Genomic DNA, 14,075 nt, shown 5'->3' on the forward strand with positions numbered 1-14,075 from the left:
GGTCGAGCGCCGGGGCTGCCCCCTTGCACCGGGAGCGCACCCCGGGACGAGCTTCCGCACCGGGGACTCCCCCTTGCACCCGGGTGCGCACCCCACCCGTGACTGATTCCCCCCCCCCCGCCCCCGGGCAGGACACACCCTCCGGGACCCCCCTTTGCACACTTTGGGGTTCCCCCTTTGACCACTCATTCTCCCCTTGCACCCCACTTTTTGCCCCGGGGCAGCCGGTGGGGTACCTGCAGCCCCCACCGAGCCCCAGGCACCGACGGGGCTCACAGAGGAGATGGGAGAGGGACAAGCCCGGGGCGATGTAGGTGCTGCAAGGGACCCCCAAGCCCCCAAAAGCAGGTGCCCCGAGCAACCCCCCGGGAAGGGCAGGGGGTGAAGCCATAGCAGGTGGGGGGCTGCCGAGCTTAGAGGGCGGTGACGGCGCCGAGCCTGGCACTGCGGCATGAACGGGGAGGCGAGTAACGAGCCGCTGGCCCAAGACTCTTCCAAATTAAAAACTCTTTATTTAAACTCTCTCCAGTTCCCCTTTCTCCCAGCCTGGAGCGATCCTGCTGCTTCACCAGGCCCAGGGGCTGGGCCCAGCACCCGCACAGCAGGGAGGGGGGAAGCTCGCGGGAACCCTTGGCACGGGGGTCTGCGCCCCACAAAGCGGCCCCGGAGCACGCTGCGCCCCACATCCCCGTGCTGCTGCGCCCCTGCCCTGCAGCGACAGGGCTGCCGAGGGCCTGCGCGTGGCTAACCCCCGCCTTGGGCATCGCCGCTCCCAGCAGCGTGGGCCCCCCCTGCCATAGGGGTGCCCCTCCAGAGGGGGGAGCGCGGGACACCCCAGTCCCTTCCCGGCCTGCCGGGTGCTGCCGTCATTTGCGCCTGCCGAAGATTGACTTCTTGCTGGGGTTCTTCTCGCCCACGCTCAGCCCGATGAGCAGACGCGCCTTCTCGTCCTCCTCCTGCTGCTGGATGGTCCCATCTGATTTGTTCTCCAGCTTCCCCCGCGTTTCCGCGCCTGCCACTGGCTTCAGGCGTAGCTTCTCTTTGATCACCTGCCCCAGGATTTAGGGGGTTCAGCACCCCAGGGCCACACCCGGGCTCCTCGGCACGGGTGAGAGCCTGAGCTGCTGAGCCAGCGCGGCTGCTTCCCACTCTGGAGAACGTGCTGCCCACCGTGGGGTTTCCACCCGTGTCCTAGGCAGAACGGCTCCGGCAGCCTCCCTGTGAGAGGAAAGGAGGCACCGCAGGATGGGATCCCACATACCTGTGCCACCAAGGCTTTGCGGCTGTCCCTCTTCACCGCCATGGCGAAGTCCAGCCACGTCCACGTGTTGTTGTGGTACTCCAGGCACGGCAGCACCAGGTTCAGGTCGCCCCAGTCCACGCTGTTCTTCTCGCCCTGGGTGACAGGGGTGTCAGGCAAGGTGGGACGATGCCCCAGGCCACCCCCAGCCAGAGGGGCTGTGCCCCCTCCCCAGCACGCCCCATCCCACCCGCCCCGCACCTTGTAGCTGACGCAGAGTGGCACCTGCGGGATCTTGATGTAGATGAAGGAATTGTTCATGGCCGCGCGCTCCTTCATCTTGTCGATGTCATCCACGGGATGCTGGGGACAGAGCAGGAGCCATGAGCAGAAGGGAAGGAGAGGGGACACAGCCAGGAACCAGCGGGGAAGAGACAGCTGGGCACTAGGCCATGGCATTGCTTCACCGGGGAGAGGCGAGAGCTGCTCTGGCATGGTGTTAGGAAAACGAGATGCTGCAGGGATCACATCAAGTGTGCAGGTGCTTGGTTGTAAAGGATGCAAATCCTCACGGTGGGAGGGAGCCGGAGAAAACGGGCAGGCAAGCGGGGTAGGACATGGCTGCCCAGCCCTGCGGCCGAGGGAAAACAGACTGGCTGCACGGCAGGACTCTTCCCGATTCCCCCCTCAAGGCAGCGTCAGGTACCTCTGGTGCTTTTCGGAATGATCTTCTGACTCCTGACGTCCGATTCAGTCCCTGAGCGACCCCCTTCCCTGGGCCCAGCGAGTCATCAGCCACGATCAGCTGCCGCGGCTTCACCACGGGGATCCCTGGGACAAACAGGGTGGGAGGTGGTGGCTGGCTGGGGGTCAGCCATGACCCAGACTCCTCCCAGCTTTGCTGCTCTCCCCACTGGCTCTCTGCCCACAAAGGGAGACCACAAGTCCCTGTTCCTCGACGTGTGGTCCACCAGCAGCTGCCCACAAACATATCCTGGACGTGCAGCCAGAGCCACTCAAGGACATGGCTCAGGTGCCAGGGAGAAGGGCTACCATGAGCCTCTCACCTGTCGTCACCAGCTTGGACTTATCTTCCTCATCCCCCACCTCCTCCTCCTCCACATTGCGGCCGGGGAAGAAAAAACCCATCATCCTGTGGAAGAACTGGTGGGTGAGCTGGATCGTGAGGGGCACCACGTTCACCTGCGGGGAGAGAGGCACGTCAAAGCCAGGCACAGGCTGCCTGTGCCCCACGGGGACCCTGCCACCTCCCAGCCTGGCGCCGGCACCTCGAAGTGCTCCTTGATGGAGATGCCTCCCACGGGGGGCCGGACCTTGCTGAAAATCCTCAGTGCCAGCTGCCGTCCAGACTGGCAGGAGCTCTGGGGACGCAGCACCACCTGCAGGGAAGAGGATGGGTGGCTGGGGTGAGGATAGGCCACCCATGGGTCCCCAGGGTGCAGGGCTGCTCCTGGAGGCTGCCGCTTGCCTTGTACACAGCGTTGGGCAGGAGGTTGTTCATCGTGACCCAGCCCAGTTCCAGCAGATGCTCAGCTGTGTCATCAGACTTGTTGACCTGCGCACACAGACCCATCAGCCCCGCAGGATTCGGGCCCTGGCTTGGGGGCTGTGGGTGCCACCGGCTGGCTCGGTACCTTGCTGTAGAGGAAGCGCTGGAGCTCCAGCTCGGCTATGCCCAGCTGCCCGTCCTCCTCAGTCAAGCGCCAACGTGCCTGGGCGAAGTAGAACTCAGTCCGCCGTGCCACGCTCACATCCTCCGGCTGCTTTCGCAGCTCCATCTTGTTGGCTCGCTGCAGCTGGAAGTCCTTGAAGCACCTGCAGCAGAGAGGGGAGCGCTGGGATGTGGGAGCCCTGGAGTAAGGGGGACGCAACGCTGGGGAAGCCAGAGATGGTCCCTACCTGATCAGTATGTTCAGCTCCTCACTCTCTAGCTGCAGGTCAGCTTTCTCCTGGCTCAGCTGCTGCTGCAGCCTGTGGTTGAGGTCGAGAAGGCTCTCATTTTTGCTGTCATCCTGCAGGGACTGAAGGACAGACAATCCTCAGCACCCTCTGCTCCAGAGCAGGGACCCCAGGGAGCCAGGCCCTCCCTGGAAGCGGCCTCACCTTCACATTGGAGTACATCTGCTTCTCCAGCTGCCGGATCTGGGCGACGTGCTGCCTCACGGCCTCTTGCAGGTGTAGGATACTGCTGCGCTGCTCCTCAGGATTGCTGGAGATTTCCAGCTGGAAGCGCACCCGCTGTTTCTTCTCACTGTGCTCCTGGACATGGGGATAGGGGAAGGTTAGGATTGCCCTGGGCACAGCGAGCGACACGGTGACCTGAAGCCTTGCGAGTACCTTGCGCTTGGGCTCCACGTGCAGCAGCAAGTTGTTGACTATGTCAAGGATCATGGCATACTGCGCAGGGTTGGTGGAGATCTCCAGGTCGTGGTGGATCAGCGTGAACGTATCCACAGCTCCTGCAGGGACAAAGGGCAAGTTGGGCCTCAACATGGCCAGAAATGGGAAGCGTGTGGGGGCCAGCCGGAGATGGAGAGGGATGGGGAATGAGCCAAGGTGGTTACACTGGCTCCAGCAGGCACAGCATGTCCAGCATCATCTGGTACACTGCCATGTGGCTGGGGACCCCTGCTGTATGCACCCCTCTGATCTCAGCAGGGCCAAGACAGACCATCCTTGAGCTTAGCCGGCACCTGTGGGTCAACCCAGAGCTCTACCCCCCTGAGACACACTGCCTGGATGCACCCACCCTCCTGCTTCTTCAGCAGATCCTCCTTCTCCTGGTTGGCGGGAGTCTCGGGGGGCTTTATCTGCGTGGCCAACTCGGGGTCAATGTCATGGCTGTAGCTGATATAGTACATGCGGCAGCTGCAGCGAGAGATGATCCTCTGCACCTGCTGGGTCTGCTGGGCTTCTGAGGGCTGGTTCCAGTCTGGGGACAGGGAGGGGGACCACGGTCAGAGGGCCATGGCCCGGCACATTGGGGACCCTACGGCACAGGGCTCAGAGCATCAGCCAGGTCCTGGAGCCATCCGGCGACAGGCCAGGCGCTCTCAGCTTCACCAGCCTTGGGGTCACACACAAGTGGGATTGGGGTAGGCACAGCAGCCAGCTCTGTGGGCAGTACCTGTGGTGGTGCTGACCATGCCCCCCACTGCCTGCCCGCTCTCCATCAGCTCCTGCACCGAATCCAGGCTCCGCTGCCGATGCTCCTCAATATTTTTCACCTGGGGAGGCAAGAAGGCACCACTGGCTGTCCCTGCTCTCCCTGCCTTGGCCAGGGCACTGACAGCACTGCTTGCCCCTGCAGCTCATGCATCACAGCCCCCCCAGCCACTCACCTCCAGCCAGAGCTGCCCATGCTCCCTCTCGGTGGGGCTGCTCTCCGTTGTGGCAAAGTACTGCATGCCGTCCAGCAAGCAGGTCCAGGACGTCTTCTGCTTCAGCGTGTCCCCGTACCAGGCGGGGTGGTGCTGGCACTGCAGCAGCTGGGCCTTTGCAGCGGACACGATCACGCAGCCCTCTGTCTCCGCACCTCGCAGCACCATCTGCAGGGGGAGAGACCCTGGGGGTCAGATGACCCCTTCTGGGGCAGGGACAGACTCTCTAACACCAAGGCCATGGGGAGAGGAGAGCGTGGGGACAGGCAGGCTGGCCAAGGACAGGTACCTGGCAGTTGACCAGTTCGATGAGGCAGTTGCGGTTGTAGATGTCATCAGTTTGGCAGGCGGCAATGCCGCACAGCTGCTCGCTAGCCCCCGACTCCTCCTCCGTGAAGACCACGAACTTGTCCGTCTCCTCAATGAGCTTCTGCAGCATGTAGGCCCCTGGGGGAGGAGAAAGGGTCAGTGCAAGGCTACGGGGGGCTGGCTGAGGGTGACAGGGTGAAGGCAGGCATGGCTTTGGGCTAGCATGCACATTGCTGGCTGTGGGTTTCCCCTTGCTCCCCTCCCTGCCGTGCTCACCCCCTGAGGAGGCTCTCTCAGGACGGCCGCTGGTGATGGGAGCGGTCACTCTGGCAGGGACGGAGTGAGCAGAGAGCGGGCCCCGCTTCAGCTTCTTGGCTTGTAGCTGCGTGTCGATCTTCAGCCCCTTCAGGGCCTCAGTGGAGAGGTTGCGCTTGAGCACAGCTGCTTTCTTGTAGCCGTCGTAGAGGCCGAAGGCGATGTCCCGGTTGGTGGTGGTCCAGGATGCCCGCAGGTCCACCAAGTGCAGCTGGTGCGTGTGGAAACCATCGTCCCCATCCCGCAGGGGCAGCTCCTGGGCACAGAGGGTCAGAGCCTCAGCATGGCAAAGCCACTCCCAGCCCCTGCCCATGGGCTTCACACACTGGGGCTGGGAGCCCTGCTGGTCCCTGCAGGCAGAGCGTGGGGACCAGAGCCCAGGGGACCACCCCAGAGCCCTCAGCACAGACCCATACCAGGGATGCTGTGGCTGGAACAAGGCATCCCTTTGGCCAGGCGCTGGGGAGATCAGAGGCCTTGCAGGTCTGCCTCCTCTCCAGCCAAATCCCTCCCCCATTGCACCCAAAGACCAAGGTCCCCTTGTCCCAGAGGGATGCCATCAGGCCAGCACAGGCTGCATGCCCTATGTCTTTGCAGCGGTACCTCCTCAGCCGTGCGGTTGCTGTGCCGCTGGTAGGTGAGGGAGGACAGGCTCAGCAGATGGGTTTTCTTCACCAGGGTGTCGAGCCGGTGGTCGGCATTCTCATCACAAGTGGAGGCCATGAGGTGCACGGTGACCTGGCTCAGGTCGCTCACCATCTGTGTGATGCTCCACTCCGAAATGAGGCGTCGCATCACTGTGCCGGCTGGGGGACAGGGAGAGGGGTCAGCCGGGGCTCTGCCCTGCCTAGAAGTGTGGCCGGCAGGGCCCCCACTCACCTTGTGGGATAAGCCGCTGGGTGCCGCGAGTGAAGATGTGCCCCTGGCAGCACTCCACCTGGATCCCCCGCTGTTGGGCAAAGGAGGCCCAGTAATGCACCTGTGAGGGAGCAGAGAGCAGGGGCTGAGAGCCCAGTGCAGGCAGAGTGGGGAGGTAACACCGGACCCCCACCCCCAAGACTTGCCTGCAGCCGGGGGAAGAGCGCGGTATAAGACAACTGCTTGTAATGCTGCCCCAGCTTCTTCTTACTGGGTTTCATGTTGTTGAAGAGCTTCCCGCGACAGATGGGGCGCGTCACGCTGGTCCACGTGGCCCAAAAGTTCTGCATCCAGCGGAGGGTGCTGCTGTAGAGCAGGATCCGGGGCTGGGAGTGCTCTGAGAATATACCCGCCGTCAGCCAGCACTGCGGGGCAGGGACACAGCAGCACCCAACCCAGGACTGATAAGGATCGCCAAAACCAGCATGCCTCGCCCCATCCCCCTCGGCCCCAAGGGTTCCCCGGGGCACTGTCACCCACCCTCACTGGGCCGTGTCAGGTCCATCCGGATGGAGAGGTTGAGGTTCTCGGAGCGGAAGGCACGGTAGGAGTCGTACTGTTGCCCCACCGGCACCTCGGGCAGGAACTCGGGGGAGCGCAGCACCACGCCGTGGTGGTCGTGGGGGTTCCCGTGGCACAGCCACTGCAGGTCCAGCGTCATGCAGAGATCGGGCAGGTGCAGGAAGCAGCAGTCGTCGTACCTGAACGGGGAAAGAGAACCCAGTTACCCCCCAGCACTGGTGGCAGGCCCTGCACTCCTGGGCCCACGCTCACTTGGAGGCTGTCCGGACGTTGATGTCCAGGTTGCCCTTGAAGACGAACTGCCCAGGCTTCCAGTGGAAGGAGAGGTGGCTCCATTCCCAGTGCATGTTCTCCGTGGTGTTGTAGGGGTCCTGCAAGGACAAGCATGGGGAGAGGCAGGTGTGAGCCGAGCCCAGGCCACGCTCTGCTCCCTACCCTGGCAGTACCCACCTCGGTGGCCAGCTGGTGCAGGTTGGCCTGTTCAATGTCCATGTGCCAGTCCCCGTGGAAGAGAAGGCGGCTCTTGTCCCACCAGGGCAATGGGGCGCTGGGGTCCTCTGAGGGCTTGGTGAGGAGATCCACGCACTGGCCGATCAGGGTCCAGGCCGGGTCCCAGCAGGGCCCCCAGACGATGGTGTACTGGGAGATCTCAGCTGGGGACATAGAGGTTGGCTCAGCCCTTTGCATGTCCCACACAGCCTCGTCCCCACCATGGCACCGAGGCCCCCTGTCCCTCCAGCTCTTACAGTGGAAGTCGTGGTAGAACTTCAAGGGTGGCATGTTCCTCTCCACTGTCGCATCTCCCCAGGGCAGTCCCAGCTTCAGGACCTGGCGGCGCCGGGAGCAGGCCTGGCCACACTGCTCAGCTCCGATCAGCCGGCCAGAGAGCTGCCAGTTCCGGATCTCAAAGAGGTAGCGAGGGTAGTCACGGATCCGCACTGCAGGGCAGAGGATGGGCTGAGAGATGGGGTGGTGAAGGGACGCTGCCCCAGTCCCCTACTCTGAGCCATGGCAGGAGCCGCTGTCCTGTCCCATCTCGACTCCCTTCCCCCTCCCTTGAACCTCCAAAAATCATCGCCCCTGTTTGGTTACACATCACGTGGTGCCAGCAGGTCCCTGTCCTGGGACCCCAGGCCATGCAGCCACCACGTTGTCCTCCAAGGTCACCCTCATGCAAAGCAACTCACCAAAGAAGCTGCCAACTCTGCCCTTCATCATGCGGCACCACTGGGTGACCATCTCCAGACCCTCAGGGGGGAACGGGCTGACGCTGTCCACGTCCCTCATCTGTTCCAACACACGCTCCGTGCCGTGGAAGGACTCATCAGCCATGGCCACCAGCTCCAAGTGGGCCAGGGTCCAGGTGAGGAGGGCCCTCCGCATAGGTGTGTTGGCATAGAGGCGCCGTGAGCGCTGGATGTAGATCTCGATGTTCTTCTTCTCCAGCGAGGCATAGAGCTCCTCGATCTTACGGGCAGGCAGCAACTCGCCATGCTGCTTGCGCAGCGCAGCCACTTTGGTGTCCAGCAGCTGCAACCGCTTGGCACTCTCCTTGCTTTCGTCCTTCATCAGCTCATAGTTGTCTCGTAACTTGACCTCAAAGACGTCGTCCAGGAAGACCCAGGAGAAGTGCGTCACTTTGAGCAGGAGGTCGGGGGGCAGCGCCGTGCTGGCAGGGCGGCCATGCCGATGCAGGCCTTTCAGCCACTTCTGCACGCCCACAGCAGCATCCAGCGTGCGGGAGAAGTCGTACTGGTAGGGGAACTCGATGGTCACGCTGGCAAAGGAGAAGGCCCAGCCACGGTTGCGGAGGGTGCGCAGGGTGGGGAAGGCGCAGCGGTGCAAGATGACCTCCTCCAGCTCTGGCAGCAGCTTCACCTCCACCTCCTTGAAGCTGAAGATGCTGTGTCCGTCAAAGCCAGCGGCCAGCTCGGGGCAGTAGCCATGCAGGGCACCACCGTGCCAGCTCACGGAGGTCCGTTCGGCAGCCAGGCTGATGTAGTTGGCCTCAGAGACAAAGGCTGTGAGCTTGGCAGAGCTCAGCTCCAGTGACAGGGACAGGAGTCTTTTGGGGGAGGTCCCATCTGGCTGGAGGGGCCCTGGTGTCTCAGTAGGGGTGACTGGGTGGGATGCTGGGCTCTCTGGGAGCGGGGAATGAGGCGTCCTGTGGCCGAGGGCGCTCCGCAAGGCTTCGTGGCACTGCAGGGTGGCCAGGGTGTGATGGTACAAGTGCATGTGGTCGGGTGGGCTCCACAGCACCGCCAGCCCCTCGCCGCACTGCACCTACACCGGAGAGAGCGAGCAGGCACCAAATCACCACCGGGTCCAGCACAGCCCAACCCCATTCTCCTCTCCAGCACCTTTTGGTGCCAGCCAATCCTCACCCTGCCCCATCCATCCCAGTCCCACCAGTACAGGATAAAGCAGAGACCTGACACCCAAACCAACCTCCAGGGAGCGGATGCTGCTGTGGTAGCTGACAGAGAGCATGGAGAGGTTGGCCACCGGATTAGGGATGGCAGGAGCTTTGCAGCATGGCTGCATCTTCTCCGTGATGCTCTTCACCAAGGCCAGCACCATGCCTTGGACGCTGACCGTGCAGCTCTCGGCACTCCCCAGGATGGTCAACGTGTCCAGCCGCAGCTCCAGGGCACCTAGAGAGGTGGCACGTCAGTGCTGGAGGCACGGAGGAGGCACACCACAACACGCCACGTTCCTCTGACTGCGGGGCTGTTCCAGGACAGCCATCTGGGATCAGTCTGGATGCTACTTACCCACCAGAGCTGAGAGTGTGAAAAGGTTCACGTCCTCCACCTTCAGATCCACCTTCCAGAGCAGCCCCCAGGGCTCAGCTGAGGCAGAGGGCGGCTGCTTGGCAAGCCCAGCTCCACTGGGCCTTGGGCAGAACAGGGGCAGGACCCTAGCCAGGCACTCTGTGCAGGTGTCAGACGACTCCACTTGCAACCCCCGGATAGTGCAGTCCAGGAAAAGTGTGTCCGACTGGGCACTGGACATGCCCAGGGGCTGGTTGTAGCTGCCCTGCAGGACAAACAGGACGATCACTCTCAGGCTGCAGGATGTCCCCGTGCCACCATGTGTCCCCATGCCACCCACATGGAGTTGCAAACAGGCAATCCCCCCTTCCAAGAGCCACCCCTCGCCCCCTCAGCTCGCCCCTCACCTGCAGGTTGAAGGAGTCAAGGATGAGGGCTTCTCCCCACACATGCATGTTGGGGGGATGTGGGGCACGCTGGATGTGCGAGTCATTGCCCACGCGCCAGCAGAGGTGGTCCACGGCCAGCACCGCTCGCTGGTGCACGCTCTGCGGCCGCAGGTGCTGGTAGTCTGCAGGCAGAGAGGAGGGGGTGAGTGCAGGCAGGGCTCGCTGCTGCCTGCTCAGCTGCCCGCGAACAGGGGCAACCCAGACACAACCAGGCAGGGGTCCACAGCCCCTGGCCAGACACAGACATGGGCAAGCACAGAGATAGCATGGCCCTCCCCATTTTCATCCTGGTGCCTCTCTGGCAGAGCCACCAACCCCCAAGAAGAGCCCAGCAGCCACCCTGGTGCCAGCTGCCAGCCCGTACCTGCAGAGATGGAGTTGAAGCCCAAGGCGAAGGGTGGCGTGTCCCCCAGCTGCACTGACACATTGACATTGGACAGCGAGGCACACAGGATGATGGGCGCTATGATTTGGGGGTAGCTCCTGCACGGGGCAAGCAGGGATGGGCTGTTACCGGGGCACTGCATGCCCCAGAGCCTGGCAGGGAGCAGGCCCAGAGGGACGCCCTCTCCACAGGGGCCCCCCGACCGCCTGCCACCCTTCGTACCAGCCTCCCCATCCCACAGGCAGTGCACAGGGCAAAGAAGGTGCTGGGTGCCTGGGCACCCTGCCAGAGCGTAGCAGGCAAGAGGAAACAAGCTGTGATACCAGCAACTGCCCTGAGGCTGAGTTTACCTTCTCTTGTGCCCTTCGCTGGGGACAGGCACCGCCCGGCACCTGTATTCCTGTGCCAACAGGCCCAGCCAGTGTGAAAACTCTTGGTGACGGTAGTGGATGATGCAGGTGTTGAGCAGCACGGCAGCTGAGAGGTCAATGGCTGTGACCTAGAGAAGGGAGAGGGCCAGGTGGCAAAAAACTCATGCCAGGAGCCGAACCAGCTACCCCCGGGGGACAGGAGCATGCCCAGCACTCACTCACCTGCACGCTTGTCTTCAGGGAGTTGAGGCACACGATGCGCTGGCGGCTCTGGGACAGGAGAAGGCCGTCTGGGGAGAGAAAGGAGCAGAAGTGAGGGGTGGCAGAGGGCAGTGACAGCAGTCCTGTCCTGCAGGCGCCCTCCTGGCTACTTGCCCTCCAGCTGGAGGTCTACACTCATTTGGTCCAGGTCTGAGGTGGGCGTGAAGTTGCGCAGTGGGATCTGCTCCTCTTCACGCTGATATAGAAACTGCAGCAGCTTCAGGCTCCAGGTGAGGTGCCTGTAAGAAGCAGGGAGTCACTGCCAGAAGGGAACTGCACCATCACGTCCTCCATCTACCCGTCTCTCATTCCCAGCTGACCAGCATGCTGGCACAGAAGACGACAGCAGCCAGTGCCCAGCTACAGCCCAGCCCAGGGCTCTCATCAGCAGAGGAACCCATCAGGCTGTCCTACTGGAGAACCAGCTAATGTGCCTTCCTCCTTCCCCAAGAGCCCAGCCCCAGGCCAAGCTCAGTCCTTCCCACTAGGGTGGGCTCTAGGACTCACTCTCTGCGGTCTGGCAGAGCAGGGGACAAGCAGGGAATGGCGCAGTTGTCCATAGGTCCGTGTCCCCAGCGCTAATCGGGGCTAGGACGGCCTCCCCCTCCACCTGCCTCCTTACCTCTTCTGGCTGTTCATAGACAGCACCATGCTGGTGCTCTCCAGCTTCACCTCCACCCTCCTGGGAATGAGCTGCAGCGTGTCCCTGCTCAGCAGAGACAGGGACTTCAGGGGCTCCCCCGAGCCTGGAGAGGGACACACAGAATCACAGGAAGGCTCTTGCCCAAACCCCCACACCCTGCAGTGGGAGGAAGCGACGGCACAGCAAAATCACTCTGGCTCCAGGGTAAGCATGGGGGCTGCTAGCCCCTGCCCTGCCCAGAGCTTGTCCCTGCCCTCGTCCCTGACCTGCGCTGGGCTGTTCCCCTACGCTGCTGCGCTGGGCCCTGGCAGTGATGCGGTGCAACAGCGGGCTGCAGAAGAGCCCTTCATGTAGCTCTGCCTGCAGGGTCTGGACGCGCAGCCTGACGCCCACCAGCCGCCGCTTGCTGCTGATCTCCAGTGAGAGGGAAAGTGCCAGGGCCAGCTCCGCCAGGCAGGTGTCATCCTGTATGGGGACAAGGGCAAGGAGTGCACAAAGAGTCATCCAACTCCCTGCCAGTGGACGCTGCAGGTGAAGCACTGGGCACAGCACGGAGCCCAGAGTGTTGCAGCATTGCCCAGCCTCAGGGACTTGCTGGAACAGATCCTCGGGTGTCCCAGAGAGCCAGTGCCCAGGCTCGAAATGTTGAATTTCTCCCTTTCCCAGCACTCACCAGCTGGCTGCTCCGGAGGACTTTGCTGTTCACCTTTGTCAGGCTCACCTCACAGGTCAGGCTGGGGAGAGCAGAGAACAGATGGAGGATGCGGGTCCTGCTGCCTGTGAACCAAGCCCCTGCCTTCTCTTTTCTGTGGGACAGAGGGACTCCAAGTCCCTGCTCCAAGTCCTCCCAAAAGCAGAGCACACCCTAACTCTGTGGACAATGCAGCAACTCATAATTTGGAGAACACACAACTTGAGCTTCCCATGAAGGGAAAAGGGACCAGGCTAGCCTCGGAGGAGGTTAATGTGTCACATCACAGGTGACATGGGATGCTGCTGAGCAGGACGGAGAGAGGCAAGATACCAGATTGCGGTCAGAAGAGCCTCCCTGCCCCCTGAGACCCAGGGCCAGGCTAGGGAAGCAGAGTGGGGTGCGAACACAGCGTTACCTCTTCCCGTCACCGTTCAGGAGGAGACGTGTCTTGCTGGCCTGGACGTGCCAGAGAGACTCTGAGGTGGCCACATGCAGAACCATGATGTTGATGGAGTCCATGTGGATGGAAAAGAGCTGGGGGGAAGGTGCTGCTGTGAGGGATGTCCGAGAGCAGCACAGCCCACAACAGCCTCTCACTGAGCCAGTGTCTCACCTGGCTAAGGAGCCTCAGCAGGGAGGGTTTAAGAGTCAGGTCTGCTCTGCTTTCATCTCCATCAGCTTCTCTGGGAGCCTCCAGGACGGACGGCTGGAACCCATGGCCCTTCTGGAGATCTGTGCGGATTCGCACCTCGCCAAAACACAGCTCAAAGTAGCGCCTGCGGAAGAACAGCATGGGCAACTCTTGCAAGAGCTCACACATGGCACACCCGGCCCCATTGCCAGGGATGCCCCCCCGCCCTGGGGATGTGCAGGACCAGCACAAGGACATCCACAAGACACTGCCACCTCAAAGAAGAGTGATTCACTCCCACACAGAGCACACCATGGGGAAAGAGGGACTGCAGAAAGGTGTAAAGGCAGCAGAACCGCAGTCAGTGGGGCCAGGGATGAGCCAGACTCCCCAAGAGAGCAGGGAGGGAGCCGGGGCAGCGGTACGTACGGCAGCTCCCGGCTCAGTTTACTGGAGATCCAGACGTTGTCGATCTCCTGCAAGGACGCACAGGTAGGTCAGAGAAGAAACAACCTGGCTCTGCCTTGTGATGCTCATCCCTACATTCCCACTCCGCTCCCAATGCCTGGCATCATGCAAGGAGCAGCCAAAAACCCCAAGTTTGGCCGTGGGAGGAAGGGCCTAGCATCAGCTATGGAGCTGTGCAACAGCAGCTTGGCTGCAGGGATTTGCTGCCAGCCTGGAAGTAACCGCAGCCATCCCGCCTGCCCTCATCTGCTGGTGGCTGCCCTTCGCCCGGGTACGCACCACAGTCTGCTGCTCCTGCTGGAACTTCAGGCTGATGTTCTGGGCCCAGAAGAAGCCGAAGGACCCAATCTTCAGCTCCGCATGAAGCTTCTGCCGGCACCAGGTGACAGCCAGGCGACATGCCAGCCACCTGTGGTGACAGGAGAAAGGCCAGGGTCAGCCTCCCCACTGGGAACCCTCTTTCCCCTTTGAGCAGCAGCACCAGCTCCAGCACCCACAGCTGGATGGGAGCTCCCAGGGCCCGGCCCTGCCATCACAGGTGCCCCAAGCTGGGGCAGGGACCCTGCAGGGTCACCCCCGCCCCAGACCTAAAGGACCTCCTTTCACCACACCCCCTGACACCCCATGCCACCCTGCAGGTTCCCCTGGACTCCTGTAAGCCCCCAAGCCCCTGACACCCTCCCACCCAGCCCTA

The 14,075-nt window shown here is 62.5% G+C and overlaps 2 protein-coding genes across 2 annotated transcripts in view; both read right to left on the reverse strand.

The window, feature by feature from the left end:
• LOC104835758 (uncharacterized serine/threonine-protein kinase SgK494) overlaps positions 1-764 on the reverse strand; it is a 3,559-nt gene extending 2,795 nt beyond the window's left edge. The window contains exon 1 of the mRNA XM_010573929.1: positions 750-764. Coding sequence (XP_010572231.1) covers positions 750-764 — 15 coding nt within the window. The remainder of the gene's footprint in view (positions 1-749) is intronic.
• Positions 490-14,075, reverse strand: part of KIAA0100 (KIAA0100 ortholog) — a 14,975-nt gene continuing 1,389 nt past the window's right edge. The window contains exons 2-39 of the mRNA XM_010573931.1: positions 13,661-13,790; positions 13,343-13,389; positions 12,896-13,058; positions 12,698-12,816; positions 12,262-12,322; positions 11,855-12,053; positions 11,568-11,691; positions 11,060-11,184; positions 10,907-10,974; positions 10,664-10,812; positions 10,293-10,411; positions 9,887-10,050; positions 9,480-9,744; positions 9,154-9,359; positions 7,893-8,988; positions 7,452-7,643; positions 7,156-7,358; positions 6,958-7,076; positions 6,664-6,884; positions 6,330-6,520; positions 6,145-6,244; positions 5,869-6,071; positions 5,227-5,521; positions 4,931-5,088; positions 4,603-4,809; positions 4,389-4,488; positions 4,011-4,193; positions 3,599-3,720; positions 3,365-3,520; positions 3,161-3,282; positions 2,896-3,076; positions 2,730-2,816; positions 2,530-2,640; positions 2,308-2,443; positions 1,947-2,071; positions 1,502-1,603; positions 1,262-1,396; positions 490-1,049 (exon numbers count right to left, since the gene is read on the reverse strand). Coding sequence (XP_010572233.1) covers positions 867-1,049; positions 1,262-1,396; positions 1,502-1,603; positions 1,947-2,071; positions 2,308-2,443; positions 2,530-2,640; positions 2,730-2,816; positions 2,896-3,076; positions 3,161-3,282; positions 3,365-3,520; positions 3,599-3,720; positions 4,011-4,193; positions 4,389-4,488; positions 4,603-4,809; positions 4,931-5,088; positions 5,227-5,521; positions 5,869-6,071; positions 6,145-6,244; positions 6,330-6,520; positions 6,664-6,884; positions 6,958-7,076; positions 7,156-7,358; positions 7,452-7,643; positions 7,893-8,988; positions 9,154-9,359; positions 9,480-9,744; positions 9,887-10,050; positions 10,293-10,411; positions 10,664-10,812; positions 10,907-10,974; positions 11,060-11,184; positions 11,568-11,691; positions 11,855-12,053; positions 12,262-12,322; positions 12,698-12,816; positions 12,896-13,058; positions 13,343-13,389; positions 13,661-13,790 — 6,667 coding nt within the window. The 3' untranslated portion in view covers positions 490-866. The remainder of the gene's footprint in view (positions 1,050-1,261; positions 1,397-1,501; positions 1,604-1,946; positions 2,072-2,307; positions 2,444-2,529; positions 2,641-2,729; positions 2,817-2,895; positions 3,077-3,160; positions 3,283-3,364; positions 3,521-3,598; positions 3,721-4,010; positions 4,194-4,388; positions 4,489-4,602; positions 4,810-4,930; positions 5,089-5,226; positions 5,522-5,868; positions 6,072-6,144; positions 6,245-6,329; positions 6,521-6,663; positions 6,885-6,957; positions 7,077-7,155; positions 7,359-7,451; positions 7,644-7,892; positions 8,989-9,153; positions 9,360-9,479; positions 9,745-9,886; positions 10,051-10,292; positions 10,412-10,663; positions 10,813-10,906; positions 10,975-11,059; positions 11,185-11,567; positions 11,692-11,854; positions 12,054-12,261; positions 12,323-12,697; positions 12,817-12,895; positions 13,059-13,342; positions 13,390-13,660; positions 13,791-14,075) is intronic.

The sequence above is a fragment of the Haliaeetus leucocephalus genome, unplaced genomic scaffold (assembly GCF_000737465.1).
Source record: "Haliaeetus leucocephalus isolate CR32 unplaced genomic scaffold, Haliaeetus_leucocephalus-4.0 Scaffold395, whole genome shotgun sequence".
Taxonomy (NCBI): domain Eukaryota; kingdom Metazoa; phylum Chordata; class Aves; order Accipitriformes; family Accipitridae; genus Haliaeetus; species Haliaeetus leucocephalus.